The 14310-nt window shown below is 49.5% G+C and overlaps 1 protein-coding gene across 1 annotated transcript in view; it reads right to left on the reverse strand.

The window, feature by feature from the left end:
* LOC146869413 (E3 ubiquitin-protein ligase TRIM39-like) overlaps nucleotides 1–13202 on the reverse strand; it is a 141774-nt gene extending 128572 nt beyond the window's left edge. Inside the window, exon 1 of the mRNA XM_085599806.1 lies at nucleotides 12736–13202. Coding sequence (XP_085455932.1) covers nucleotides 12736–13149 — 414 coding nt within the window. The 5' untranslated portion in view covers nucleotides 13150–13202. The remainder of the gene's footprint in view (nucleotides 1–12735) is intronic.
* Nucleotides 13203–14310: the final 1108 nt, after the last annotated feature.

A 14310-nucleotide genomic window follows, 5' to 3' on the forward strand; every position in this document is an offset into this window, starting at 1 on the left:
ACCATTTCCCAAGGCAATGATCTGGCAGACCGAACTGCTAAACAGACAGCTCAGACCCCACTAGACATGACAAAGTTACAGGTTCAATAAGTGTCCAAAGCCATGACAGTTAGGGATCCTTCCAAGGATGTACAAGACATACAGACACATGCTACTGTAGACGAATTAAAGAAATGATCGGAACAAGGAGGGGTACTGACTGATCAGGGTTGGATGAATAAGGGCAAATCCATATGGTTTTCTTTCTGATTCAATGGTACAAATAATCATAAATACCGCACATAGTCCTGCACACTTAGGAGAGAAAGCAATGATAGATAGCTTACAGAATATATGGTTCAACAAGCACCTGCGTGCAGCAGCGAAACAAAAGGTCAGAACATGTATGATCTGTTGCCAATTCAATCCAGGTAAAGGCATTCCGATGGAACAAGGTGGATTCCATCCACCTGACCACCCTTTTGAAGTGCTCCAAATGGATTATATCCAAATAAACAGATGTAGAGGTTACAAATATGTTCTGGTACTAATGAAGCAGGTGTCCCTTCTGTTAGGGTATACCTGGAAATTCCATTGTGTGCGACATCCTGAAGCAGCAGGCCTTGTAGAAAGACATAATCAGACATTAAAAATTTGCGCAGACAAAGGTATAGATTGGATGGTAGCCCTGCCGGTTGCCCTCTTTTACATGCGAATTGTAGCTCATTCTAGAACAGGCTTATCTCCCTATGAAGTGGTCTTTGGTAGACCACCAAATATGTGGGGCACTCCAATGCCTAAAAGATAATAACATGCTGACAGATTACCTGGCTTCCTTGATGTCTGCACTACTCTCTTGTTGTTCGCAGGTTGCTGCCGCCTTCCCTGACAACACCCAGGTCAAAGAATACTCCATCGCTCCTGGATGAAAGGCGCCAAAGTCAGTGCTCTGGACCACGGGGACGGCCGTTAAAGTCAAAGTGCACCTTCACCACTCTTTTACAGAGGAAAAAGACTTTAAACTTGGATTTTGGATTTTGAACACCATTTTCTAGAGGAGAAAAAAGTCAGAACCCGTTTGATCAATTAAGTCCACTAGGTGGTGAAGCGGTTGAACATGTATTCTGGCTTGCATAAGATCTTGGACAATAATATTGATAAAAAAAGAGCAAGATGTGCATCACGATAATATGTATCAGCTTAATACTACATGCTATTTTTCCTCCTATTGCCTCACTCTTATACTCCTCCACTAATGATACCATAAAGCACACATTTAGTGATCTGCCATCCTATGAGCTATCATATCGACTTGCCTTACGCAACAATACCTTTATTCAGATGCTGCACCATTCACATCAGACTAGCAATGCTACAGACTGCTGGGTCTGTGGCCGACTCCCCCCCTATCAGAACTATAAGGGAGTTTTGCCCCTCTTTCTCTATCCGTTCACACACAATGGCTCCTGTGGAGCATGGTTTAGTTTGATTAATTCCCTAGATTCGAATTCCGCAGTTTATCAAGACAACTGGGTATGGGGAAACCTGAACTTAGTTTTGCTTAAAGTCTGCTACCCTAACAAGGAGGGACTTCCCAAAAGAACAGGACCTGATCTAGAACATGAAGTATATGGATTAGGTAATTTTACACTTAACCTCATGATCCTGAACGTTGAATCTGAAGCTACACCAATCTTGCCCGCCATGTCCGTATTCCAGGTAAAAGGGGAATTATGTATAAGAAAGAATGGCTCCATACACATGGGCCATAGTAAATGCACCACTGTAATAAAATTCAGTGATCAAGGCAAGTCTACATTTAGAGCTTCTCGTCATTCCTACTTTATATGTGGCCAGACCGCATATATACGCCTACCTCTAGATTGGGATGGTACCTGTTACATAGCATTCCTCCTACCACCTGTTTTCCTAGCTCCTCCTGATTATCATAGAAATACTCATTTAGTACACAATAGACAGCAGAGAGATCTCCCAATTGTCGATTACACTGAAACAGCATGGGAAAAATACACAGATTTCAATAAAGGTTTCTTTCCCTATATAGGTACAGTTACCAATAGTAAGCTGATACGTAGATTAACCAGAACCCTTGAAGCAGTAGTGAACGAAACTATTTCCGCCTTAGGCAATTTAACAGAAGAGCAGTCTGCTATGCGGATTGTTGTGCTTCAAAATAGTCTTGTCCTTGACGTTATCCTGGCCGATAGGGGCGGAGCTTGTAGGGTCATCAAATCAAGCTGTTGCATTTTTCATACCAGAAAATTCGCCATCTGTATATAAAGCCATAACTCGCCTTCATAAGATTGTAAGCCAGATACACCAGAATCCAGGCACCTGGACTTGGTCCGGTTGGTTTTGGAGTGTATTATCTACCTTTGGATGGAAGGTCCTATCTTTCCTAGGTATTGGCTTTCTCATACTATTCAGTTGCTGCTTATGCCTACAATGTGGACCAGCGATTTGTGGTCTGTGTGCCACATCGTGTATTCCACCACCAAGATTTTGTTCGTCCCAGAAGAAAAAAGAAGAACAAATGATGCTATATGAACAGATCAATGGATTGATGAAGATTGATATCTCTTGACGGGCAAGTAGGGGACAAGGAGGGAATGTGGAAATATGGATTTTTCTGATCAGTTATGTCCCCTATCTTGGACCCCAACGGTTTCATGTATGAATCACAAGTACATGTATGTTCCCTCCAGTTCCAGTTATGAAGACGCAAACACATGTGCGTCCACCGTCAACATGTCCTCTGTCAGATCCGCCATGAATAGGCCGGATATTCCATTCCTAAGTATGAAAGGCTACCGGCTTTATATGGTTCACTTATGCCATTTTACAGTCCAGGCAAGTAGGCCCTGATTCTGTCATCAAACTCTTCTTGCCTTCTGCCTCTGAAAGCTCCAGTCTGAGCCTGCATCTGTGACCATGAACTTTGTCTCATTCTCTGCACGGCTCACGAAGCCTGACATCAGCCTATTCTCTGCCAAAAACTGTATTTCACCTTCGAAATTATCTGCTCCGTTCCCTGCCCAATGCATTCCTGTCTAGTAGTTTAAGTAAACATTCTTCCAGCTACCGAGCAAAGGGCCCGGCTTCTCTGTCTTTATGCAAGTAATTCATAGCCCTGTTACCATGGAATATTCCTACCCCCTCGCATTTAGTGTAGACACTTAGACGCTTGTACACGCACTCACAGTCAATATAGTCAGTATAGAATAAGGTTCTACTCCGAGAGACCTTTCTTTTGGATAACATAGTTCTTTAAACATAGGATGTTAGATATGATTTGGGATTAGGTTGACATAACCCCAGACTTTTGTCTCCACATGTAGAGCTAAATGTCAAGTCCCTTTCTCCCTCTAGTTGCACGTCTATCACACGTCATGCGACTGCGCACGCATCTCTGCCAAATATTTCTGCTGACATTGCAGGATTCTCCAGGTATCCACCCACACATGACAAATTACCCATTATCATCAAGTGGACGCCCACATGGACGCCCACCTTCACGCCTACTTACACGCCCACATGCTCTTATCTCATTCTCTCTTGCTCTTTTGCTTACGTACAATTGAGAAATGTATATATACTGTACTCTGTGAATAATGTTTTGAGAATATTGAGAATACTTTTGAGCCCCTTTCCAGATCCAATTTTGGTGATGGAAATATTCTCCCTTTGACTCGAGTTATTGGAATAAATCCCTTTATGAACCTGATACCACAGACTCAGCCTCTTGCTTTATGCATGATCTTATTTATATTTTAAAAGTCTGACAGCGTAATATTTTATTTACCACAAAGTCACTAAGGAAGCCGTTGGGGCCAGGCGCGCGGCCGGCGTGCATGTTGGATAAAGCCGCATCGAGTTCCTCTGTGGTTATGGGGGCATCTAGCTGGTCACGCAGGTGATCTGGGAGCTTTTTGGGAGATATGTCTGTTAGAAAATCCCCTATCGTCACGCTCGATACGAGTTCCTTCTGCTCGTATAAGGAGGCATAGTAGGCCGTGAACGCTTGTACGACTAAAGTCTCCACCTACGTGATGCGATCCACAGCCTTTCTAAGATCTTGACACAAAAAGGAGACCTCCAAACCCACAGCACTAATCTTTGTGTCTAGGGTAACGCGGACCTGAGTGCTCGCGGCCAGCAAAGTGGAATTGTTGGCGACAGGGCTCCCGGTATCTGTGTTGCTCGTGCCACCAGGGGCTGAGCAAACTGGTCCAGGGTGCTTTGCTTGGAGGTGGGGACCACTGGTTTATCCTTGGCCATGATGGAAAAGGGAGGTGGTGAGGGGGAGCCATAGCGCAGTGTCTACCCCGCTTCTGATTGTATTTCCTTCCGCTAAAGATTCTGCCACGTATCTCCGATAGGCAACCTGCCACCTAGGTGCCCCGTTGGGGACACTCGGGTATACTACAGCGGGCCATGCCTCACGGAATCTGGCCGCCCTAGGCCACAAGCCCCACTAAGCCTAGCTCAGCTGCCTCCGCAGCCCTGGGTCAGCCAGCCAAGTAGACCGCCTACCTGGATCAGACTCGCCGGACCCCTAGCCCACAGGTCTTCTCACACCAGCTCAGTCCCACGGGGCCCTAGGCTGCAGTCCCTCCAGGATGTTGCAAAACGGCTGGAGCTGGACCCACAACCTTCAAGTGTGGGTGGTCCACTCCACCAGCCCTCGATGGGGCGGCTTCAGTATCCACTCTGGGGCGGGAAAATAGTGGCATGTCTCCTCACAGGCCCTTTATGTGAAGAGCCACCTCTGCTGTATCCCCAGCCGGGCCGTGACACCCTCAGCACGGGTCCCAAGGTCGTCGATCAGCTGCAACGTCGACTTCCGGCCGTCGCGGACCCCAGCCAGCGGGGCCCAGTGCCTGCCTCCACTGCTGTGTCTTGGTACTTTTGGGCCCCACGAGTGCCCCTAGTAGGATGGGAGGCGCAGGCGGGCCGGAGTACCCCCGTGGGCGCAGCCCCGGCCACAAGCAGGTCTCCTCTCTGGGCCCTCAGGCCCATCCAACCACGAAGGTTGGTCAACAGGATCGACCCGGGCACAGTCAGTGTCACTGTCTGCCCCGGTGCTCCTGGGTCGAAGGGAATCCCTGGGGTGGCACCCGGCCCTGCGGGGCACACCCGTGGCTCAAGGCGCCTGCCGGACCCCTTCGAGCTGCACAGGGTCGACCTTGAGGATGCCGCACTACCTCTCGCGTCTGAGCCGTCCGATGTGGGTGAGTCTTCTGTGTGGGGGCCGATGGCTATGCCCCAGCTGCCAGGGGCCACGACTGCCCAAGGCGCTGCTACACAACACACACGAGGGCCTCCATGAGCCCCGCGTGGCTTCCAGGATCTCCTGGGCACCCGCAACCAGGTCCCAGATCTGGCACCGGCCGCGCTGGCCACGGCACGTGACAGCGTGTGCCACACCCTGCATTACTGCACCTCTTCGTCTGCACCTGTTCTGCTGTGTACCATGACCATGTGACAGCGTGTGCCACACCCTGCATTACTGCACCTCTTCGTCTGCATCTGTTCTGCTGTGTACCATGACCATGTGACAGCGCGTGCCACACCCTGCATTACTGCACCTCTTCGTCTGCACCTGTTCTGCTGTGTACCATGACCATGTGACAGCGCGTGCCACACCCTGCATTACTGCACCTCTTCGTCTGCACCTGTTCTGCTGTGTACCATGACCATGTGACAGCGTGTGCCACACCCTGCATTAATGCACCTCTTCGTCTGCACCTGTTCTGCTGTGTACCATGACCATGTGATAGCGTGTACCACACCCTGCATTACTGCACCTCTTCGTCTGCACCTGTTCTGCTGTGTACCATTACCATGTGACAGCGCGTGCCACACCCTGCATTACTGCACCTCTTTGTCTGCACCTGTTCTGCTGTGTACCATGACCATGTGACAGCGCGTGCCACACCCTGCATTACTGCACCTCTTCGTCTGCACCTGTTCTGCTGTATACCATGACCATGTGACAGCGTGTGCCACACCCTGCATTACTGCACCTCTTCGTCTGCACCTGTTCTGCTGTGTACCATGACCATGTGACAGCGTGTGCCACACCCTGCATTACTGCACCTCTTCGTCTGCACCTGTTCTGCTGTGTACAATGACCATGAGACTGTTTGTGCCACATCCTGCGTTACTGCACCTCTTCTGCCATGTTCCATAACCATGTGCGACACCCTGCATTACTGCACCGCTTCTTCTGTGTACCATAACCACATGAGCATCTAATATAACCCTGCATTGCCACATTATGGGGCATATTTACAAGAAATGTTCGGAGCTAGGTCTTAAGCCAAAATTTCTAACGCCACGCTTCAACAGTTTCAAAACACAGGGATGTGCCGTATTTGCAAGAATGCGGCGCACTCCTGCATTTTCCCTAGTGATGGCACTAAATTTAGCTGCCTAGCGCCACAAGGGTGCCTGCGTTGCAGGGAATAATTGTTCATTTGCGCATGAACAAGCACTAATGGCGATTTGTAATCTCTATGTGTGCTTAAGAATGCAGCACATATAGAAGTTGGAAAACGTCATTTTTTGAATGATTGTTTATGTGCAGGAAGGGCCCCTTTCTGCACATGAGCAATCGCTTATGGCGAATTGCGCACACAAAGAAACAGCAAAAACTGAGAGAAATTAATCATTTCTCCTCGTTGCACCTGTTTAAGACCAGGTTTTCCCTGGTCTTATTTTTGGTGCTGCCCCATATTTACACCACCCTTGTAAATAAGGGGCAGCCTAGAAAAGCACTGGGATTTGTGGTGGAACGCACACAGCAACACCCATAGCCCCTCCCTTTACTGCAGCGGACTGCTGCCATAAGGGTCATATTTACAAGGTGACGCTACTATCTTCATATGAAAGAGGGGGTGTGAGAACAAAGGGGCAAATTTACAAGGTCTGGCGCATCTCTGCAAATCGGCAGGGATGCGCCAGAACACTTGCGACCCGCAAAACCACACGTGCGCCACCACTGATGCGCCGCATTTACAATGCGGCGCGCCGTGGCGCATGGATGGGCAGATGCGTGTCACATACCCTGGCAGGAATGCGGCACAGTGGTGGAGTCGCGTCGCAAGGGCGGGGGTGCCCTATGCCTAACATGCTGCATCAATCCTTACGCCTGCTTCAAGCAGGCGCAGGGTTTTAAAGCAGCATGGCTGTAAAAGTGACTCAGTGAATTCTTGTAGATTTCACTGCGTCACTTTTACGAGGCATACCTGTGAGGGAACGCCCACTCTGCGCTGGAACGCCCACATGAAACCTGACGCAGGTTTCATGTGGCGCAGGGGTTTATAACGTGACGCATCTCCCTAGATGCATCACGTTGTAAATACGGCGCAACATGGCGCATGATTTACATGGGTGCTGCGTCACAGAAGTGACGCAACGGCGGCGTAAATGTGTTGCAATGGGCTTGTAAATCTGCCCCAAAGTGAGCCAGGCAAAGTGTGTGTTTTCGTAGCACTAAAACAAGACACTGTGAAAGGTCAGAGCAGTGTCGTGCTGGAGTTGGCTGCCTGGGGTGTTCTGCAGAGGCGCAACTAGAGCCAAATTTCGGGGGAGGCTAATTCTTCCAGCAATAGGCAGAGTGGGGATGCAGGGGCTGTAAAAAGGGGTGAAAAACAACAGAGCCTCATTTACAAGCAAATGGTCTTTTAAAGACCTGTGAAGTACTGGGTGCGGCTGTGTGTGTGGAAGCTGTCTCAGCGCGGGGCAATGGGCGTTGCACGCTCTTCTCTCTCCTAATCATCCCACGATGATGTTGCTCCTGCACTGTGTAGGAGAGTAGGATCTGCTTCCTATGGTTACCCCGACTTTTTGCTGATGTTTCACTGTTTTTCGACTTTAGTCTGGCGGGGGCCCTGTAATCCAGGACCCCAGCCTAGCTGCTTCCTCTCTAAAATTATTTCATATACTTTAGATACACTCCAGATTGGATTCTGGGGTACCCTTATGAGTCCCTAGTATATGGTATACTATGTACCAAGGGCATAGGTACCCCAGAGGCCTACCAGGGGCTGAAGCATGTATTGTGCCACCCCTGGAAAGCCATCCAAAATGACACCCCAGGACTGCTACTGCAGCCTGGGTAAGGTGGTGCATGCACCCCTTACAGAGATGTAGGTTCACTATATCTCACTTATCACTGCACATACAAACCTATCAGTCACCCCTATGGCAGGCCTTATCAATCCTGAAGTCAGGGTGCTTGGTTATATGTGAGAGGGTGCCCATGCATGATCAGAGCACCCCTGCAGCCTTCAGAATCTATCCTCCGGGGTTGTCAGTGGTGCAGCCTGACCATATACTCTTAAGTACATTATAACCAAACGGTAAATGCTAACTTTGGACTGGCTGCACGGATACATGTCGTATTTGGTGTCTAACACCTTGGAATCATACCTCCACACCAGAAACTGGTGTGGGAGTATGATCCCACCCTTCTAGAGGGAGAGACATGGCAGTACTGGTATACCCAGTAGAAACTTAATACAGCCTTAGCATCACAAAATGGATGCTGCAGCCACAGACACAAGTCTGGCCTCCTACTGCTGACCGAAACTCCGGCAGGGGAGGCCTGGACAATAGATTTCCTGTCACAGGGAGGTGTAACCACCTCCCAGACAGGCTGATGTGTATTGGGACTGGGTGGGAGCACTCCAAGAGTGCTTTGAAGTCCTGCACACGGGGCACATTTGGTGTCCCTGTGCATAGCCCAGTTCAAACCGGTTGCAGGGGCTACAAGCCCCTGCTCTGGTGCGAAACTGGACAAAGGAAATGGGTGCAGCCACCCCTCTTTCCAAACCCCCCCATAGGTGGGTCCCCAGAGTAAGTCCAACCCCTTACTTGGGTATAAAGAAGGAACCCCTGTAACCAGAACTTTAGATATTCCTGGACGAAACTCTGCAACTGAATCCTGGACCTTCGACAATCTGTTCAACGCCAGATGACTGAAGAATCTCCCTTGGAGTAAAGGAGTTACTCCCCTGATTGGCAGGCACCAAAGAAGCATCTGTCCGGTCTGCATCTCCGAAGCTCCCACCAGACGCCGAAGACTTTGCAATGCCAGAGGTGGATTTCCAGACTTCCCAGAGGCTGACCCGAGTCCCCAGCAAGGCTGAGACCCGTAGACCTCGTGGGTACCGTGGAACCTGAATCCCTGGACATCGATCACATTTGCTAGTGCATCAGCTTCTCAATGTTCCTTGAGGCTGTGAATTGGGTTACTCGTAGCCCATACACTGAGCAGTGACCTCACCGAAGGTTGTTGGCCTACCCACTCCGAGTGACACGTGAGCCACCATTGATTCTTCTCGACGCATCCTTGCGATCAATTGTCTGTCGACTTGTGGGTCCCTGAGAAAGTAACTCTGGCTTTCCTTGGGCTTTCCTGGTTGCTCCAGACGTGCCCTCACTCCTCCTTGCTGGGGGAGTCCCTCGGACCTTAATGGTCCGCACCGAAGCATTTCTTCTATTTCTGCGTGGGTTGCTGTTGCCAAGGCTTATTGGGTCCAATCCGGATACCGACACCGCAGCACTCGACATCCTTCGTGGGCAGCTCGAATCCAGCTCCTGGTCATCGTCGACACCTCCTGGTCCTCGTGGCTGAAGAGTCAAACTTCACCTTCTTCACCAGAAACCCCCGACATCGGTGTTCATTCGACTTCCGTGCACCTGGTCACCGGCAAGTGACCCAGACTCTGTCCCCTCTGCTTTCAGGTCTTCTACATCTTCGATCCAGGCTTGGATCTCTTCGGACACTTCTCCTCGTCCCGGCAGCAGCACTTTGCAGCAGTTAGCCATTGAAAACGACGACGCGACCCGACACCATTTGACACCTATGCACCCGGCTTCCCTGGGGGAGGTAACACGAGTACTCCGATGCTTCCGTGGGTGTGGGCCCTAGAACCCCTTAAGTCTAAAAGGGTTAGCTGCAAGTCCTCTCCTAAGTGTCCTTTATCTTTAAAAATCTAACCACGACATTCTCTATAGAAGCTAACGGAAGCTCGCGGCTGTGTTGTCACACTGCACACGGTCCCCTGTGTCACTACCTTCGGTGGTTCCTTGGGGTCGCAGCAATTCTAGAGGCTCTAGGCCTGTGTCTAGTTCAGTCGTGGTTCTTATACCACTATTTTAGTATAGGGTTTGGTACGCGGCCGTACGCCCCTAGGGCTAACTGTATGTTGTGCTTATTTACTGTTGATATTTGCCTTGTAACTCATAAAGAGACTAGGGGGGTGTGTTTTAGAATAAATACATATATTTTATATATACACCTGGTGAGGATCTCTTTTCATTTGGTCATTTCAGAGATTATAGACTTGTAAAACAAGCTGCTTTACATTCCTTCGAGACTTAGCCTGAAGGCTGCTCTCCACAGCTACCACTAGGATAGCTATCAATAAAGGTTGTCTTTAACTTATCATCAATAAGGGTTGTTTGGACTGATACAAGGTGCCCACTAGAACTAGTGGACAGCATATACCAGGCCAACTTCTCACACACTGCAAAAAGAGAAGGGAAATCCTGAGAGAAAAGGGCTCTCTTTAAAGGATTTCCCGTCCCCTATAACGTGGCTCACCTGGCGTGATGTCTCCACTTCTCAGTAGTGAGCGATGTGCTTGCTCTCACTGCAGTCCAATTAAAAAAAAGAAAACGGACTACCTTTGTGTGGCCCGAAAATACAGCCCGATAGAGATCAGTTTCGAGGCCCCCTAAAAATAACTGCTGGTGCTCAGACCCGGACAGACCCGGCCCACTTAAAGCCCTGCTTGGTATCACAAAACACCCACATGCATATGATTTCTGATTATCTGCAGCTGCTTATGTGGTGCGAGGTGAAAACCTCGGGGCTCTGACAGACACCCAGTGGGATCTTCTGCAGTTTCTTACATGGGTCACACTCTGAAACGCACTTACAACTAACAAACTTACCTAATGCGTATGGTAAGCCTTCTCTAGTGACCTGCGGAGACTCACAGAGTGAACGGTGATCCCTGAATGATCACAGCTATCCCTTCTCCAGGGACTCATGGAGGCCCACAGAGTGAACTGTGATCCCTGAATGATCACAGAGGTCCCTTCTCCAGGGACTCATGGAGGCCCACAGAGTGAACTGTGATCCCTGAATGACCACAGATGTCCCTTCTCCAGGGACCCATGGAGACCCACAGAGTGAACTGTGATCCCTGAATGATCACAGAGGTCCCTTCTCCAGGGACCCATGGAGACCCACAGGGTGAACGGTGATCCCTGAATGACCACAGATGTCCCTTCTCCAGGGACCCATGGAGACCCACAGAGTGAACTGTGATCCCTGAATGATCACAGATGTCCCTTCTCCAGGGACCTGCAGAGACCCACAGAATGAACTGTGATCCCTGAATGACCACAGAAGTCCCTTCTCCAGGGACCCATGGAGACCCACAGGGTGAACGGTGATCCCTGAATGACCACAGATGTCCCTTCTCTAGTGACCTGCAGAGACTCACAGAGTGAACTGTGATCCCTGAATGACCACAGAAGTCCCTTCTCCAGGGACCCATGGAGACCCACAGAGTGAACTGTGATCCCTGAATGATCATAGATGTCCCTTCTCTAGGGACCCATGGAGGCCCACAGAGTGAACTGTGATCCCTGAATGATCACAGATGTCCCTTCTCCAGGGACCCATGGAGACCCACAGAGTGAACTGTGATCCCTGAATGACCACAGATGTCCCTTCTCCAGGGACCCATGGAGACCCACAGAGTGAACTGTGATCCCTGAATGATCACAGATGTCCCTTCTCCAGGGACCCATGGAGACCCGCAGAGTGAACTGTGATCCCTGAATGACCACAGATGTCCCTTCTCCAGGGACCCATGGAGACCCACAGAGTGAACTGTGATCCCTGAATGATCACAGATGTCCCTTCTCCAGGGACCCATGGAGACCCGCAGAGTGAACTGTGATCCCTGAATGATCACAGATGTCCCTTCTCCAGGGACCCATGGAGACCCGCAGGGTGAATTGTGATCCCTGAATGATCACAGATGTCCCTTCTCCAGGGACCCATGGAGGCCCACAGAGTGAACTGTGATCCCTGAATGATCACAGATGTCCCTTCTCCAGGGACCCATGGAGACCCACAGAGTGAACGGTGATCCCTGAATGATCACAGAGGTCCCTTGCCCTCTTCTAGGAGGCGCAACTAACCTGTGACCCCTAAAATCTGATTTAAATGCTGTGTATTCCTTTGTTGGAATCATTGTATGTCTTCATTAGTGAACTCTGAACATCCACTCACATACCTTGTGCTCTTGGACAACCATTTATGTGGGACCCGCAGGGTGCCTTTGATCCCTCCACACCCAAAGACACTGCATCTTCTATTAGACTCCAGTAGTGTATACACTTGTGAATCCTGAACCCCCACACACATACCTTGTGCTCTTCTGCAGCTTCCTGTATGGGGTACACTGAATGACTTGTCACCTCTGAACACTTGCACACATAGCTCCCGCTCTCAGGCAGCTTCCCTGATGGGGCTCTCAGAGGGACTTTGTGAACCCTGAATTTCCAGACATACCCTGTGACCTTCACTTGTCATTCCAGAAAAGCCACACATACACACACACACACACACCGTGTGCTCCTTAGTAGGTTCCTTAATGGGGCTCACACTGGGACTTTGGAATCCATGAATGCCCACGCACATACCTTGTACTCCTCTGCAGCCTCCTCTACAGGACTCTCTAAGTGATTTCTATGGTCCTTGGACTCCCGGCACACCAAACATATCATCCTCTGATCCTCTGCACAGAACAGCAGCAGTGCCTGGTTATGCTTCTCACACAGATTCTCCTCCGGGGGCTTCACGGGGGGCAGATGAAGCTGTTTTAACATTTCCACCATGTTCCCCAGTTGCCTGTTGGGCCGGAGGCTTTTCCCAGAAGATATTTCCCTGCACTGTGGACAGGGGAAGTTTCCATCTCCTCCCTCCCAGCTCTGAGTGATGCAGGAGCGGCAGAAGTTGTGTCCACAATCGATAGTCACCGGATCAGTAAAATATTCCAAACAGATGGAACAAGTGGCCTCTTCCTGGAGCTTCCCGAGCTGAGCTGCTGTCGCCATGATTCAGAAATGTAGGAAGTGAACTTTGGTTTTAGTTTCTCTCTTTGTGAAGTGGGTGTGTCTGTGCGTCTGCCCCTCTCTGGCTGCGCTGGGACTTCCGGGTTCATGTTACAGTCACAGAGCAGAGAACTGACTCTTCTGCTGCTAGTGATTAACTTTCGGGTGACACCATTTACGCGTCATGTGGTTTTATTTCGAGGATCTGTAAGTGCAGAACTGGAGCTTGTAGATGGGTTTCTGTAAAATCATCTGTGTTATTTTTTACAGGCCAATTCTGCAAGTTCGCTTTTTAAAATCTTTTAGGAATCTCATAAACATTTCTAAAATACTTTCAAAAGTGATTTCTTCCTGTAATTGTTTTTTAATTTTTGTTTGAAAGGCTGAAAAAGACCAACTTTTGCTCGTTTATCAATGTTTTTACTGGCCTTACCATAGCATTGCTGGTCAGGCCGGTAAAATAGTAGTTTGTGTGTGTGGGAAGAATATATTGCTGCCTCTTATTGTCTGTTCTGTATGTAAAGGACACTTACACTGCTGATGCCCTGATCTACCTATTCTGTGAGTGAGGGAAGTTTGCACTGCTGATGCCATGATCTACCTATTCTGTGAGTGAGGGAAGCTTGCACTGCTGATGTACTCATGTACCTATTCTGAGAGTGAGGGAAGTTTGCACTGCTGATGCCCTGATGGGAAGTTTGCACTGCTGATGCCCTGATCTACCTATTCTGTGAGTGAGGGAAGCTTGCACTGCTAATGCACTGATCTACCCATTCTGTGAGTGAGGGAAGCTTGCAATGCTGCTACCATGATATGCCTGTTCGCTGCTACCATGATATGCCTGTTCTGTTAGAGGGATGCTTGCACTGCTCCCGCCCTGCTGTACCTATTCGGTGAGTGAGGAAAGCTTGCACTGCTCCCGCCCCGCTGTACCTATTCTGTGAGTGAGGGAAGTTTGCACTGCTGATGCACTGATGTACCTATTCTGTGAGTGAGGGAAGTTTGCACTGCCTATGCACTGATGTACCCATTCTGTGAGTGAGGGAAGCTTGCAATGCTGCTACCATGATATACCTGTTCTGTTAGAGGGATGCTTGCACTGCTGTTCTCATGATATACCTGTTCTGTGAGAAGGAAGTGTGCACTGCTCCTGCCTGCTGTACC

The sequence above is a fragment of the Triturus cristatus genome, chromosome 1_1 (genome assembly GCF_964204655.1).
Source record: "Triturus cristatus chromosome 1_1, aTriCri1.1, whole genome shotgun sequence".
NCBI classification, from domain to species: Eukaryota; Metazoa; Chordata; class Amphibia; order Caudata; family Salamandridae; genus Triturus; species Triturus cristatus.